Genomic DNA, 16,772 nt, shown 5'->3' with positions numbered 1-16,772 from the left:
TCCACAGAGGTTTTCCTTTACCTTCCCCGCCCCCATCCTCCACTAGAGTAGATTTTGGCTTCCCCTCAATAGGGTGCATCCGCTAATCTTTGGGATTTTCTCCAATTCTGCCACAGGCTTCCCCAAGCCTGCTTTCTTCTGACACTTCCTGAAACAACATACTGAAAACAGGTTCGGGAAGAGCATGGTACCATTTCTCTTGCGCCCATCATTCCCTGCCCCCAACTTGGAAGCTTTGGGCAGTTCAAAGGGGGTAAAAAACACCAGGAAAAAGTCCCCTTTCAGCCAAAGCCAGGGAAAATGGTGGGCATAAGGAAACAACTGGAGAATCGCCCCATCCAGAAGGGTTCTGTCACTGGTGGATTAGCAGTGAGAGTACACTGAAATCGCCCTTGTATGAAATCCAACACAGTTAAGTCATGTTGGGATGAAAAGGCTGGACAGAAGCAACTGACAAGTGGTTTTGTAAACAACAGCTTTGAAGAGAAGATGATATTGGATTTATATCCCACCCTCCACTCTGAATCTCAGAGTCTCAGACCGGCTCACAATCTCCTTTCCCTTCCTCCCCCACAACAGACACCCTGTGAGGTAGGTGGGGCTGAGAGAACTCTTCCACAAGTTGCCCTTTCAAGGACAGCTCTGCGAGAGCTATGGCTAACCCAAGGCCATTCCAGCAGCTGCAAGTGGAGGAGTGAGGAATCAAACCTGCTTCTCCCAGATTAGAGTCCATGCAGTTAACCACTACACCAAACTGCCTCAGGAATCTCCCAGATGCCAACCACTTCACTACACTGGATGTCTTCAAATGAAGAAAGCAGGAAAAGAACCACCACACACTCAAATGGTTATGCTAATTTGTACAAAAGGTTATTTTAATTACAGCCAAAAAAGCAAACAAACATAGGGAGATACATGATTGCAGAATTAGGAACTGCTACAAAAATAGAAAGGACACTGCTCAAGCCAAAGTCCAAGAAACCAACCAGCTCATTCCTTTTCTTTCACGTCACTCAGGAAAATAATGTTATCTGGAAGGGGAGGAAATTAAAGGAAAGACACGTCACACATTTGAACGTATTCATCTGCTTCAGAGAGAGAGAGAGGATGATTCTGCCTAGCTGCCTACTGTCTCCTCCGACCACTGGAGTTTCAAGCAGAGACTCTTTCCCAGCTCTGCAACTGGAGAAGCCAAGGACTAGAACAAGAGGCAAAACATGTGTTCCAATACTTCCTCTGACAAAGACGGCATCTGCAAAGACAGCATAAGCATAACCCCAAATGGCCAAGCATTTTGCATGATCCCCCTAGATCAGGGGTGTAAAACATGCAGCTCAAAGGCCAGATCAGGCCCTCGGTGGGGGTCCTATCAGGCCCTCGAGCAAATGGCTGTCATCTGCTTCTTTCTACCTCTCTCTTGTTTCCTTCTGCATCACAGCTTGCTTTGCCAGGCTTGCTCAACCACACAGGAACTATGGAGCAAACCCTCTATTTTCTCCATTGGCTGAGGCTCCTCCCTTTAGAGGAAGGGAGAGCTTGCTTTGCCAGGCTCTCTCGATCGTACAGCAGAGCTACTGAGCCAGGCCTCTTTCTTCTATTAGCTGAGGCTCTTCAGAGCAAAAAGTGTCAGTTATCAGAGACTGTTAAATAAACAAAATATTGCAGGAGTGCTCATGTTTCAAGCATGTTTTATTTTAAGTCTTAAAAAAAAATTTAATTGTGTTTGTCTGTGTCCTTTATAAAGTTTATAGTTCTGCTACCTGGATTACATTTTGTGACACACAGGGCCCGGCCTGACAAGGCCTCAATTTTGTCAGCTCTGGCCCTCGTAACAAATGAGTTTGACAGCCCTGCCCTAGATATTACATATCTGTGACTAAGGCCCGGCTCTGGATGCCTTCGCCTTTGAAAGCTGTGATCCTAAGCACACTGACTAGGGAGTAAGAGCCATTGAAACCAGCAGAACTTTGTTCTGAGCAAACACAAGCTCCAGCTTGCTCTGTAGAGGAGATGCTTAAGACCTGTGATTAGATCTCTCGTGTCTTGAATTTTGGTTGAAAGCAGTTGGGGGGGGGGTTAATCTGTCCCCCTCCCCATTCCTGGAGAGAATTCCCCTCCCCCCGCTGCACTGAGACCAGCCTCAATAAGGCGAAGAAGCCCAGGCTAGCCTGATCTCATCAGATCTCAGAAGCTAAGCAGGGCCGACCCTGGCTAGTGTTTGGATGGGAGACCTCCAAGGAAGTCCAGGGATGCTATGCAGAGGCAGGCAAAGGTGAAACACCTCTGAACGGCTCTTGCCTTGAAAAACTTACAGGGCCGCCAGAAGTCAGCTGTGACTTGATGGCACTTTCCGCCACCAGCGTCACGTATCCAGTCTTAAGATGGAGGAGTTCTTCCCACCTAAGTTGCTTGAAGTTAAAGGGGCTCTTCCATTGGCGGAAGCCTTCAAACTCTGCTCAGCTGAGTGACAGGTTTATACACCAGTGTCACTCAGCTTGGAGTGGGAGGGATATTTATCCAGGAAACAGCACCGGGGGAAGGTTCAAACTCCATTCCTAATGGGATCCCAAACCACCCCACCCCCCACCTCAAGCCCTGATTTTAAATAAATATCAGAGACACCAGAAAAGGGGTGGCCAAACTTTGGTTTGGGAGCCACATGTGGTTCTTTCCATATTGTGTGGCTCTTAAAGCCCCACTCCCACCCCATCAGCTGGCTTGACGAAAGCATTTTTCCTCTTTAAATCACTTCCCCAAGCCAGCTGGCAGCTTGAAGAATGCATTTAAAGGTAAATCTGTTTATTTTCATGTCTCCCTCCCCACCATCTATTTGCTTTCCTTCTTTCCTGTCTTCTGGCTCTCAAACATATGACCTTCATGTCTTGCCACTCTCAAGTATCTGACGTTTATCCTATGTAGCTCTTACGCTAAACAAAGTTGGCCAATCGTGCACCAGAAGACCTGCTCAGGGATTTCCTGCATTTCATGCAGTGTGCCTTATGGTGACAACAACAATAAACTTCAACCGGGGCGGGGGTGAGTTCAGGACTCCCTTCTCATATAAGCGCAACAGACCAACTAATGTATGGAACTAGATGTGTCTTCTTTTTTTGTCCTACTAAGACTTTGTGAGCTGACGTTGGGGGGTCACCTCTTCTGAATTCAGGTTGCTATTTGTTACTGCCAGATTCCACTGCGATTTCCCACAGCCATCCCAGTAAGGACAGATCAGGAAGGGTGGCCATGTCAGCCAGTCTGTAGCAGTAGAAAAGAGCAAGAGTCCAGCAGCAACTTCAAGACTAACAAAATCTGTGGCGGGAGATGCATTTTTGCGAGCTGCTGCTCACTCCTCCAGATACAGATTTTGTTCGTAAAGACAGGATAGACTTTGTGCTGCTTGTGGCTCTGAGGAATGCAGTGAGGGTAAAACTGGAATAAATCCACACACCTATCTGCCATTCCCAAAGCACTGCAGCTTGCTGACCTCATTGGGCCTGGGCACGCCTGACTCCACCAGGATTGAGCTGGACTCCTCTTGCCAGGAACAATTAACAATTGCTTGAGGCGCATTCGGTCTGAGGTGCATGCCAGAGAGAGAGACTGCAAGAGTGATGGAATGTGTCTAGAACGTAGGTGTTAAGGTCCCCATTCATTGGCACGGATGTCATTTTCTCCCTCTCCCTCTTCTCCTCCTCAGAAAGCGTTCCAGGCCTCACTGCTGCCAGTAAGAGGCCGGCCACTGAGAGGAGACCCGCAATCAGGGAAGCAGCCAGACAAGAGGAGTATTTCCGGCTAAATTCTTGAAGCTGAGCTTTCAGACAAGGCTGGCTTTCATTCAGAGAGTAAACACAAACTGCCTGCCCTCTGCCAGAGGAGGGAAAGCATATTTAACACCACCAAACTAGCTACACTTCTTTGTCTTGAATTATGAAGCCTGCACAAATGCCCAACAGTGGCACCTCATGGTGAACATCATGAACTGCACGTATTCTAGCTTTCCATTTTTAAAAATCCATGACCAGGAATGGAAAAGAGGAAGGATAAACACACTCAGAATATCTGGACAGCAGTAACAGTGTTCCCTGTGCAACAACTCCTCCAGGTTTTGACACATGAAGTTGATACCTGCAATGACTGATGTGGCTTGCCGTCTCACATTGTTCTTGTCCATATATTCCCCATAGTCTATCTTCCCTTCCACATATATTCGAGCACTGTAAGGAGCAAATTCAGACACTTCAGTTTATCTATTTATTTACCTCAGTTATACCCCACTTTTCTCTCTAATGAGGGCTGAGAGTGGTTTACGGCGTTCTCCTCTTCTTCATTTTATCCTCCCAACAACCTTGTGAGGTAGGTCAGGCTAAGAATGTGTGATTAGCCCAAGACCACCCAGTGAGCTGCCACGACAGAGAGGGGGATTTGAATGTGGGTCTCCCGAATCCTAGCTCATCCACCACACCACGCTGGTTGTAGTCCTTGCTTTTAATTTTGTTTAAAGATGTATATCCTGATTTTAAAGGCCCATCCATAAGCAGCTAATAATATAGCAAACATAACAAATCAAAACAAATCCTAAAACCTTATAGAACCCCAGCAGCACAAACAGCAGCAATGCAATAAATTCACCTCAGTCTAAGCACAGCAGAATTACGGTATCTCACAACAACCTCATGACGTGGTTCGGCCTGAGATAGTGCACTCAGTGAGTTCCACAGGTATGTGGGGATTTGAACCTTCCAAATCCTTGTTCAATACTCCCACCATTAGACCACACTAAACCCATGTTTTCCTGTGAGAAAGAGCACAGTCTAATGAAGTGCTGGGGGCAGCTAAATCCCTCCTCCTTGAGCACCACAGTCTCAGTCTAAATTAGGCCTGCATGTGCTTTTGAAATAACTTTCAGGCATCTGACTCTAAATCCATGGGGTAGATACATATCTTCCATCTGGGCTTTGTGATGTGTGAATGGCCCCCACAACAGCTTACAGTGATCTATACAGAATTTCTCCAGTCAAAGTTCACCAAAATACAAGATTGTCATGGAGTGCAAGAGGAAAGATCTGAATAGAGGACAGATGAGCTCATAGCCACAACTCCAAATACACTATTCCCACCCCACCCCCAATACCACAAAGTCATGATCTATTATTACTGGAACCAGTTTCAAGTTGGGACCCCGGACAATTCCCCAGTTCAAAGACTGCCTATTCTTTGCTGCAGGCACTGTTCCATAAAGCTTGTAATATTTCCCTCCCCCCACCACGCACACGTCTTTCTTACGGTATTTAACATGAATTTCAACCCCCAACATATACCTCAGGCATGAGACACTGGCTGTATATTGCTAGGCCCTAAAACCTGACAATACACCTTGACCTGTAAACTTCACACAGCAGCTCAACCATCCAAACCTTGCCAGGCAACGGGGCAAATCTACTTCCAACAGACCCCACAGCAGATGCAAAATCCTCCATTTTGGCCTTCTTACATCTTGGCAAATAATGGAGAAAAGGACAAACTGGATTTCAGCAGAGGTCAACCTATCCGAGACCAAGTTAGAAGAAGAAGAACTGCAGATTTATACCCCGCCCTTCTCTCTGAATCAAAGACTCAGAGCGGCTTACAATCTCCTTTATCTTCTCCCCCCACAACAGACACTCTGTGAGGTGGGTGGGGCTGAGAGAGCTCTGACAGAAACTGCCCTTTCAAGGACAACTCTTGCGAGAGCTATGGCTAACTCAAGGCCATTCCAGCAGCTGCAAGTTGGGAGCTAGAGAATCAAACCTGGTTCTCCCAGATAAGAGTCCACGCACTTAACCACTACACCAAACTAGTCTTTCAAGGAGTCTACGTGGGTGTCTCCTGGAACATTGGGCTACTGCTCTTATTAAAGACTTCTGAACAAAGGCACGATCCAATTCTACTCACCCCTTCTTGACATATTGATAAGCCACATCTCTCAAGCCTGGCCTGAACACGGAGATCCTGTGCCACGTTGTTTTCTGAGTAACATCACCTGAGTCAAATGAAGCAAAAGCAAATATGAGTTCTTGGTCTTTTCCAGAGCAGAGGTTACAGCTTCCAATAGTGAACCTCCTTTGTTTTTGTAGAGAGACATCTATGCTGTACTATACCTTAAGATCTACATTAAAATGACATATGCATGAACACAGCTAACTGCCAGGCTTATGTGGTCACTTCCGCCTTCTTTCTTGTACAGAGAATCCCAGTTAGAAATAATGTCTGACTATTTATGGCATAAAAAGGTATAAAGAATGTAAGATGAGCCCTGCTGGATCAGACCAATGGTCCATCTAGCCCAGCTTCCTGTTTCAAATGGCAGCCAACCAGAGAACTGTGCTGCAGGGTCAAACAGACAGGGCAGAGACCAAAGCCTTCTCCTGATGCTGCCTCATAGCAATGATGCTCAGAGGTTTGCTGCTTCTGTGAAGGTTCCCTTTACTCACCGTGACTAATAGCCATTGATGGACCATGACTTTATTGAACCCCCTTTTAAAGCAGTCTACATCCATGCCATCATGACCTCCACTGGCAGAGAATTTAATTAAAGATCTATTTCCTTTGTCTGTCCTGAACCTTTTCCCCATCAACTCAACTCAAAACATTCTCTCTGTCCTCTTTCTCCACTTCATACATGATGCCATAAATCTCTATTATGTCCCTCACTTCACCCATCTTTTTTCTAAACAGAAAAGTCATAAGTCTCTTTTCCCTTTCCCCATAGGGTTAAACAAGAATAAACATTTCCTCCACAAACTGAGATTCTAAAACGGTATCCAGGCTTACATTCTGAGTTTATTAACCAAGTTAATGCAGGCAACTGCATTTGTATGTCACTGGTGCATAAAAATTTAAGACAAGCCATGTTGGATCAGGCCAATGGCCCATCTCATCCAACACTATGTGTCACACAGTGGCCAAAACTCAGGTGTCATCAGGAGGTCCACCAGCAGGGCCAGAACTCCAAAAGCCCTTCCATTGTTATCCCACCCCATGCATCAAAAATACAGAGAAACACTGCCCCAGATATTGTGTTCTATCTATACATTCTAGCTAAGAACCACTGATGGACCTCTGCTCCATAAGTTTATGACAGACCTCTGTTCCATTCATTAGCCAGCATTAAGCATCTAGGTGGGGATTCTTCACACAGGGGAAGGGAAAAGAACATGGCCTGTATGCACTAGCCTGGGTACATGCACATGTTGATGCACACGGTGATTACGTGCAGGGCTTAACATGACCTGTGAGTGCAGCCCTGCTGAATCAATGGCATGGTAGAAAACACAGAAGCAACTTAGCCCCTGCTTAGAAATGGAGACTTTTGTAGCCTCTGACCAACAAGTGAATAGAAGACAATGGGTGGGAGGAGAGTGGAACCTAGTAGAAGGGCAACAAAGGTGAAGTCTGCTAAGGAAAGGCAAAGACTCTTGAAAAAGGGCCCCAAAAGGCCTAGAACAGGAAGCTGTTCTAAGCAGAGGCAGCACCAGATGAGAAAGGGACCAGAGGTCCCATGGAGCAAACAACAAGAAAGGATGCAGGGAAGAAGAGGAAAGAGACAGTCCAAGAACAGTGTGAGGCAAATCCAGGAGAACCTTAGACACCAACAAGATTTTCAGGGTATTGTACTTTTGAGAGCCAGAGCTCCCTTTGCCAGATATCTGATGAAAGCTCAGCCCCCCAAAAAATCTCATTGGTCTGAGGTGCTTCTGGTTTTGCATTTAGTTGTTCCACTGCAGACAAACAGGGCTACTGTCTGAAACAGTCCAAGAACAGCAGCCACTTAGACCACTATTGCAAGACAGACTTCACTAGGAACAGAGGTACATTCCCCATTTAACTTACATGCCAAAACAGACCCTGAACCTGTTGTGCATTAACCCTGCCCCCACCTCCCACAGCGCACATGCACTCACTTCCTTGGAGGACTTCGCTGTCTCCCGATCGCCACATCTCGTTGGTTGCCAGGCTGAAAATCGTGACAGGATTTTTCCCTTCCACTTGCCTCATGACAGGATCCTGTCCTACGCGGCCAAGCAGCTGGATACGGTTCAGCGCTACAAACAGGACAAAGTATCATGAGTCGAACAAAAAGGGAAAGGGGTCAAGATGGTCAAAAGAGAAACAGGCTTGACAACATTACCAAGGAATTAACAGACTGAAAGAAGAATAACCCAGCTGATCCATGGAATGACGCATGAGCAGAAAAGATAGCTTTTGTATCCAAGAACTTTCAGGGATGGGAACTACACATAGTTACATTCAGGGCTTTTTTTGTAGCAGGAACTCCTTTGCATATAAGGCCACACACCCCTGATGTAGCCAATCCTCCAAGAACTTACAGGGCTCTTAGTACAGGGCCTAGTGTAAACTCCAGGAGGATTGGCTAAATCAGGGGTGTGTGACCTAATATACAAAGGAGTTCCTGCTACAAAAAAAAAACCTGGTTACATTAATATCAAATTCTTATGGGATAAGGTGTAGTGGTCAGACCACTGGAGACCCAGGTTTGAATCACTGCTCTGCCATGAAAAGCTATCTGGAGCTTGTCTTTGAGCATCGCTTAACTCAAACCAACCAGCAGATGGCAGAGTCTAGCTCAAACTAAGCAAAGCTGACCCTGATTAGTAACTACCAAGGAAGTCCAGGGCTACTATACGGAGGCAGCGAGTACAATCCCCCCCTGTTCGTTTCTTGCCTCGAAAACTCTAGTTTTCACCATAAATTGGCTGTGACTGGATGGCACTTTCCACCACCAACCTAACTCACAGGATTATTGTTGTGAGTATAACAAAGAGGTAAAAAGGATGCAGTTAACTGCTCTGAGGCTTCGCTGGGGAGAAAAGCAGAGTATAAGTAGATAAATTAATACATAGACAAATTCACAGAGTCTAAGTCCCTGAAGTAGCCATGATAGCTAGGTGAAAATGTCATAAACAAAAATTATGTAACTGGATTAACTATTTAACTCCTTTATTATTATGTATTCTTAAAGTTTGTTTTTAAGACTTCTTGCTGTTCACCTACTTGGGGACTCTCAATTGGGTGGAAAGACAGCCTGAAAATGTTTTAAATACATAAAATAAAGGAGAAACATCAAGTACTGGGAACATACAACAGGGGAGGACAATATACTTAAAGCCTTGCTTGTGAGCATCCAAAGTCACCTCACTGGGGTGCCAGTAAAGACTGAACGCTCAAACAAAGAGATCATTGTCAGATCCAGTATTGGTTAAAGTCTGTGTAATCTTATATTCTAACCAGCATAGTTAAGCTCCTAAAAAGTCTCTGGTTGGTAGAGGTCCCTAAGCAGGAATCCACATTGCTCCAGTGTGTTGCTGTCCCCCCCCCCATCCCTTACAAATCCTGCCTCTTTGAGACAACACAAATGTTTAAAATCTTCTTTATTTACTTCATTTATATCCTACTTTTCTCCTCAGTAGCGACCCAAGGTGGCTTACATCCTCCTCTTCTCCACCATTTTATCCTAACAACTCCCCTGTGGGTAGGTTAGGATGACAGAGGGAGCGATAGGCCCAAGGTCACTCAGTGATCTTCCACGGCGGAGTAGAGATTTAAGATTTGGTCTCCCAGATCCCAGTCTGACACTCCAATCACGCTTGTTCTTTATTTTTATTTTTGGGGGGGGGGGGGAGGAAAGTAATAATCTATTAAAAGGCTGGAATGGTGATCTAGGTCAGAGCTGGACTAGAAGAGACAGAGCATGTGGGCCCACAGAAGTCTGAAGGCTTTAATTATTTCAGCAGTCAATTCCTCCTCACCTCTTACTGCTGTGTTTTCTGCTTTTATTAGTGCTACTGTCTTTAATTAATGCCTTGGTACCCTAGGGGTTGGGATCTACTGATATTTAAGTATTTTTAATTCTGTTTAACTATGATTTTAACTCTTACACTAATTTTTATTATAATTGAAAGGCAGATACCCTGGATGTTTGATAGACTAAAAGAAAGAGTGTGTGTGTGTGCTTGCCTGGAAATCTCTAGCAACTCCTACTGTGGTATGGAGGGCATTCAGAGAAGTGGTCTGATAGCCTTCCTCTGCTTCCGGACTGCTGGTATTCCAAGGAGGTCTCCCATTAAAATACTTGCCAGGGTCAGCTTCCAAAGATCTGACGAGATCAGGCTTGCCTGTGCCATCCAGGTCAGGCCCTGAGTTTTGTTCTTGTTCATCAGCCAGGAAGTAACCACCTCAGCCATGCTCCTCTTCCCAGCTCCCTGTCATTAGCTCTCCCCTGGCTACTTCTGAACTAAGGAGCAGTCTGGATTGTGTTTCTGAAGTTCACTCATGTGTTGTTCAGGGCCCTGAAGCCACAGCCTGTCACATGAGGTACTTGCCTCCTCCATAAGCAGCATCTGAGGCAAATGCTGGGCTAGGTCACTATATTACCAATATGCAGGGCTTTTTTGTAGCAGGAACTCCTTTGCACATTAGGCCACACACCCCTGATGTAGCCAATCCTCCAGGAGCTTACAGGGCTCTAACTACAGGGCCTACTCTAAGCTCTTGGAGGATTGGCTACATCGGGGTGTGTGGTCTAATATGCAAAAGATGTTCCTGCTACAAAAAAAAACACAAAACCCTGATGATATGCATTACCTGTTGCTGTATGTTTTCTATCTTATTCTCACTGTGTTATATTTTCATGTAGGTAATAACTTTTCTTGCACTATCTCATGTTTAATATTTATGCCTTGTTTCAGTTTTCTGCTCTCCTAGTCCTCTTACTTTGTTTGCCAAATGTCTCCTCATCCCATTGACTATACTGGCTTACATTATGTAACCCACTTTGAGTCTCACTCAGAAAGGTGGACTATAAATAGCATCAAATGATTAATATTATACATGAAAATCCCAGCTGCCCATACCATCCCCATACCAAAAGACCCACAGAAGGCAGCCATTTTGCTCAAGTAAAGCGACTTACACCGTTCAAGGACTACGGGAATCGTAAACTCAGACTCATGTCTTACAAACTGACGAAACACCTAGACAAATAAAACAAAAGGTAAACACAATTTATTTTGAAAATGTATATGCTGTCTCGCCAAAGACTGGGTTGAGATAGCTATAGCAACTAAAACAAAACCAAAGAAACCACTAAAAACAGGCCATAACATAAAATGAATGCCAAGTAGCCTAAAATGATATTGATAGAATGGACTCAAGCCCAAAGTAAAAACTTTAAAAGATTTTTTTTCAAAAAAAACCCTAGTATTTCCAAAGATTATTATTATGAAAAGCCTAGGCTTTTACCCAGAAATGTTTTGGCCTTGTGCTTAAGCCAAAGTGCCACCACTGGAAAGGCTCTCTCTGTGGTCACCAGAGATCTGTTCACAGTGAGGCAGATCAAGATCAATGTTCCCTCTAAACTTGAGTTAGTGTGAGCTAGCTCACAATTTTTTAGCCTCCAGCTCACACATTTTTGTCTCAGCTCAGGAAAAATGGCCCCAGAGCACACAAATTTATGCAGTTGCTCACAACTTTAATGCCAGTAGCTCCCAAAGTAGAACTCTTGCTCACAAGACTCCACAGCTTAGAGGGAACATTGATCAAGATATCGAGACAGGTGCCTCCTTCCAGAGTGGCACATGCCTGATGGAAATTACTTCTGAAATGGAAAACATGACTTGCAAATGATCACAGGCAGGCTTTTGTGCAAGGTGGACATGAGTCAGAACACAACAGAGCTAGTGGGAGCATATCATGCCCAAGATAAAACAGTATCTTTGCAGAATGCAGCTTTTCTGATAGAAAATAGTTTTCAAAGGTGGGGGGGTTAGACTCCACCCACAAGAAGAGACTTAAAAAGCAAGAGAGGCAGAAATCTGACCCAGCATACAAAAATTTAGTTCTCCTCCTCATCCAGGTTGCTCTTCTTCCCCTTATTTCTCTAGGCCTCTTCTAAGCACTAAACTTAATTGCCCTTCATCCTTGACCATTTTCAGGCTTTCCTGGGCTCATGCTTCCTATACCTTTGTTCCTGTGCTCCCTTGCCAATTGATCCATCATATTGTTATCTTGCCCTTCTTCCAGGGAGGTAGGAGTTGTGTACAATGTTCTCTCCTTTCTCCCCACAAATCATGTGAGGTAGTTAATGAGAGAGTGTAAAGACACCTATAGTAGCCTCCTCAATAGTTGCACCCTTGTAAACCCATTCTTTTGTTGTTGTTTTTGCTGCCCAGTCACAACTGACTTATGGTGATCCCCCAAAAGAAATTCAGAACCCGCTTTTAATGGACCTCTAAAAAGGAGTCACTCTGCATTGAAGGGCACTGCCAGTGTGCTTCATGGCCAAGCGTGGATTAGAAGCCAGGTCTCCTGGATTCTCATTCACCTCTCTATCCACTATACTAGCCTGTCTTTCAGGCCTGAATTAAGTAGGATGCCAGTGAGGCAAAGAAGCTTTCCCATGCAACTTTGCCCAGGCTCAGCATCTTATTTAAACTGTTCATGCAAAGCAGCTCTGTGTGTTTAATTTGCCCAACAGAGATTCAGAGCCCTTGCACTGATAGTCACCCACAGCATAATTGAAGGTGCACAGTTGTAGAATGAATTTAAGGACTAAGAAACAGACAGCAACATCCCCATGACTATGGCTTCCAACCAGACTCTTAACATTTGTAGGGATCCAAGAAAACAGCTTCCCAAATTGTGGGGGAAGGGGGTAGTGAGTTTCCAAAAGCAATTCAAGCCAAAGACATGCAAATCATATTCTTGGTGAGCAACTTTTTAAACCTTTTTGTTCTACACATCATATAGCAATTGAAAGTCACATCTCATTGACTATATTCCATAGTGCTTGATTAGGGCTACCACCAAGTTGGGGAGGAGGAGACAATGGCTCCATATCTTTAAACAGCTACACACAAGGTAGAAATTGGTTATTAAAGCCTTGGATAGAACTGTCTTCACCTGTTGACTGCTGTCATCAGAAAGGTGGCGACCCTAACCTTGCAACACAGATGATCCTTAATACTGGCAAGGCCTTTCAACTTGCATCAGACCTGCTCTTTGTTTTCTCTCTCTTTCTTCCAGCTTTCTTCTCCAATTTTATTCTCTGTCTACCATTTGCCCTATGGGAGCTAATCTCAAACTTCAAAAAACAGACTACCTTGTGCCTCCCCACCAACCCAGAAGGAAAGCTCATAGCCGAAACATGCAGTCCAAGAAAATGTAGGTCCTCTTGATGCTGCTATACATAACTTCAACATCAACTAAAACCTGTAGCCAAAGCAGACGGATTTGTTACCTGCTGCAGCGGCCTCTGTAACATTGCTGCCATTGTTTTGAGCTTCATAGAAGTCATTCCTATAGTTGCTCTGGAAGAGAAACCAACAATTCAGCACTCCATTACCAAGTTATTTATGCAATTGATTCTGGAGTTAACAAGCCATTAGTACACATCCTTTTAGGGCAATGGATGTCAGCTCATGGATAAGAACCATCTGCTGATCACAGCATCCCACCTGCAAGTTGCAACCCCTAAAGAAGCCATCATATTTTGCTCATTTTTGGAACAGCCACACAAACCATCACTGTTGGCATCCACAGAGAAGCAGAAGAGGGACAAAGTCATGAAGCCACAAAATGGATTTTTCTTGAATACAAGTAGTTCGGGCCACCCCCTCCCCAAAGCTTCCCCTTGCCTCACTGTTCATCCCCCAACCAGCCCCTCCCCACACACACCAGTGCTCCACACACATTTGTGGTATACCCAGCCCTTTGGATGCCTTACTACTAGCTCCTTGTTTTCCTGTCACATGACTTTGTGTCACATGCTTTCAGCACCCATGCTGCCATCTAGACCAGGGGTGGCCAAACTTGCTTAATGTAAGAGCTACGTAGAATAAACGTCAGCTGTTTGAGGGAGGGAGGGAAGGAAAACAAATGGAGGGAAAGAAAGAAAGAAAGAAAGAAAGAAAGAAAGAAAGAAAGAAAGAAAGAAAGAAAGAAAGAAAGAAAGAAAGAAAGAAAGAAAGAAAGAAAGAAAGAAAGAAAGAAAGAAAGAAAGAAAGAAAGAAAGAAAGAAAGAAAGAAACTTTAAACACATTCTCCAAGTCGCCAGCTGGCTTGGCGAAGTGATTTAAAGAGACAAATGTCTTCTCCAAGCCAGCCAACCGGGCAGTGAGGGCTTTGCGAGCCACACAATATGTTTGGCTAGTTTGGCCAGCCCTGACCTAGATGTTAAGAGTAGGTCTCAGATCTTGGAACAGTTGAAGACCACTGCTTTAGGACACACAATTTATTTCAATTATTGAGAAGATAATGATGATATTGGATTTATATCCCGCCCTCCACTCCGAAGAGTCTCAGAGCGGCTCACAATCTCCTTTACCTTCCTCCCCCACAACAGACACCCTCTAAGGTGGGTGGGGCTGGAGAGGGCTCTCACAGCAGCTGCCCTTTCAAGGACAACCTCTGCTAGAGCTATGGTTGACCCAAGGCCATTCCAGTAGGTGCAAGTGGAGGAGTGAGGAATCAAAACCGGTTCTCCCAGATAAGAATCCACACACTTAACCACTACACCAAACTGGCTCTCCACAGGGAATTTGTATTCTGCCCCAGGGTGGTGTCTTCCATTTTATCTTCCCAACAATATTGTGGCTGGCCCATGGTCCCTGAATGAGCTTCACAGTTGGTGGGAATCTGAACCTAGGTCATCTTAGTTGAACACATTAATCATTATCTCATCACTCTGGCTCCTGCTCCATGAACAGATGTTGTAGATCAGGCTAGAAGAAAGCGGTGCGCACAGAATCACAGCAACTTGCATAGCAGAGTAAGGATGTGAACCAGCATCTCCCAGATTGCAGTACGTCACTCTAACCACTACACAATACTCCCCCACAATCACCCAAAGGCTCACCAATTTATGCTCTGAACCCATTTCAGATGCTCCTGGTCCAACTGATGCTGAGATTATTAGCAAAGGACAATCTACACAGGCTGCTATCATTACACACTGAATAATGCACTTTCAATCCATTTTCCAACTGGATTCTGCCAGTTCACACAGTAAAATCCAGTTAGAAAGAGCACTGAAAGTAGATTGAAAGTGCATTATTTAGCGTGTATGATCGCAGCCAGAATGAAGAACTGATGCATGCAAATCTAGCCTGCAACCGCTCATACAGTTTTCGCTTTCGTTTCTGGTGTTCCTAACACAGAAGACAAACTGGGATGAAGTGGAATGGGGGAAAGGAAACAATTATAAAAGGAAACAACGAAGTAGAGGCAACGATTGTAAGAAGCAAAAAGGAGAAACAAAATAAACTTATCAGAAATAAAGAGGCGCTCTGTGGCATCATGCAGCAACAATATACGCATGGAGGAAAGTGAGGTGTTTTAAGTAAACTGGATGACCTGATAAGAGCAAAAGATGAGCTCGGTGGAACCGAGATGAGTGTGTCAACGCGGCACACGTTCTGGGGAAAGCAGATACGCACGTGCACCATGGACTGCAGGAAGAAGGAAACGTACACTGGGAAAAGGCACATTGGAATTATCTGCATTAGGATCCACTAGGTAAATACATCGCGATCGGCAAAGTGCCGAACACGCACGAAGAGAAAGGCAAGAGATTCGTCCCGCACTTAACACAGTCCTAGGGAGTGATCGGAGGACGCCGGTTTTGGGGTGCGTTTGCAGCCGGAAAGCCGGCGTTTGCTCGGAGGGAAGTGCTGTACAAAGAGATCCAGGTCAGCGTATAAAGGCATCGATCACATAAGCAAGCAATCCCCTTTGGCCTCAGCCCGGTTGTGCGTTTACCTGGGAACCGATTCGGATCGCGCGCTCTCCCGCGCAGCACCCCGCAACCCTTCTGGTCTGATTGCTGATCCTGTGACGGAAGAGGGCGGCTAGAAACCATAGAGACCGGCAGCGAGAGAGAGAAACACGTGCTCCTCACTTCCTGTTATAGTCGAGATCTTCAGTTTCCGAGGGGGCAGGCGTGGCTGCGTTGCAATCGGGTGAACCGAGCGCGACAGAGGCGGTATTTTCAGTAGACTAACCTCTGCAGCGTGCGGCGGTCTATAGGATCTCCTCTACTGTGCTGCAGTAATTCTACCGGAGGGGCCTGCCAGTGACTGCGTGAGGATCCTTTTACTTCTGAAATTGTGAGCTCTGCTCCATGAACATTTAAGGTGCATTCATAAAATTTGGTTATCCGGGAAGGTGCCCTGCTCATTTGTTTCTGCCTTAGTCTCTGGTTTCAACCTGACTCTATGGCGATTGAGACATAAACGCTCTGTGTTAACGATATAGGTTTATGTGGAATGATGGTTTTTGCAGTCGTCTGCATCTCGACAACACACGTGCATGCATTAGCGCAGTGAAGTTCTGCATCTGTGCAAGTGTGTGTTGCTCCCGTTGATCTAAGTCACTATCGATGTCTGCTCCCACCAGGAAAAACATGGAGCCGCCTCCCCAAATCTTGCAATAGGGAGATGAAAATACTGCAGCTATACTGAAGCCCGCCTGTGGGCGTAATAGCTTCTCCTTTCCATTTGCAGTACAAAAAAGGGCACACTGGACCGCTTATTTCTTCTCCTCCTTCCTGCCACAATTTTAAAAAAAGTTTTTAAAACTCCCCAAATCACCTTTTCCTATCCGATAAGGACCGAATTTGATGAGAAGCTGCTATGAAGTCATAAACGCGCTAAAGTTTTGCTTTTCTCCATTGGCGCTTATGAGGAGCTGTCACTTTGAAAGGGGGCCAGGAAATTTCA

General features: G+C 45.2%; 1 protein-coding gene across 1 annotated transcript; it reads right to left on the bottom strand.

Moving 5' to 3' along the window:
- Positions 1-848: 848 nt before the first annotated feature.
- SSBP1 (single stranded DNA binding protein 1) lies at positions 849-16,767 on the bottom strand. Its single transcript, XM_060245687.1, has 7 exons — positions 15,814-16,767; positions 13,295-13,364; positions 10,970-11,030; positions 7,941-8,081; positions 5,932-6,019; positions 4,126-4,214; positions 849-1,031 (listed from the first exon to the last, which is right to left on the bottom strand). Exons 2-7 carry the CDS (start codon positions 13,349-13,351, stop codon positions 991-993), a joined length of 477 nt encoding a protein of 158 aa, XP_060101670.1. The 5' UTR covers positions 13,352-13,364; positions 15,814-16,767; the 3' UTR covers positions 849-990.
- Positions 16,768-16,772: the final 5 nt, after the last annotated feature.

This window comes from Heteronotia binoei, chromosome 8 (assembly GCF_032191835.1).
Source record: "Heteronotia binoei isolate CCM8104 ecotype False Entrance Well chromosome 8, APGP_CSIRO_Hbin_v1, whole genome shotgun sequence".
NCBI lineage: Eukaryota > Metazoa > Chordata > Lepidosauria > Squamata > Gekkonidae > Heteronotia > Heteronotia binoei.
The sequence above is the reverse complement of the archived record's forward strand: the minus strand, read 5'-3'. Positions and strand labels throughout refer to the sequence as shown.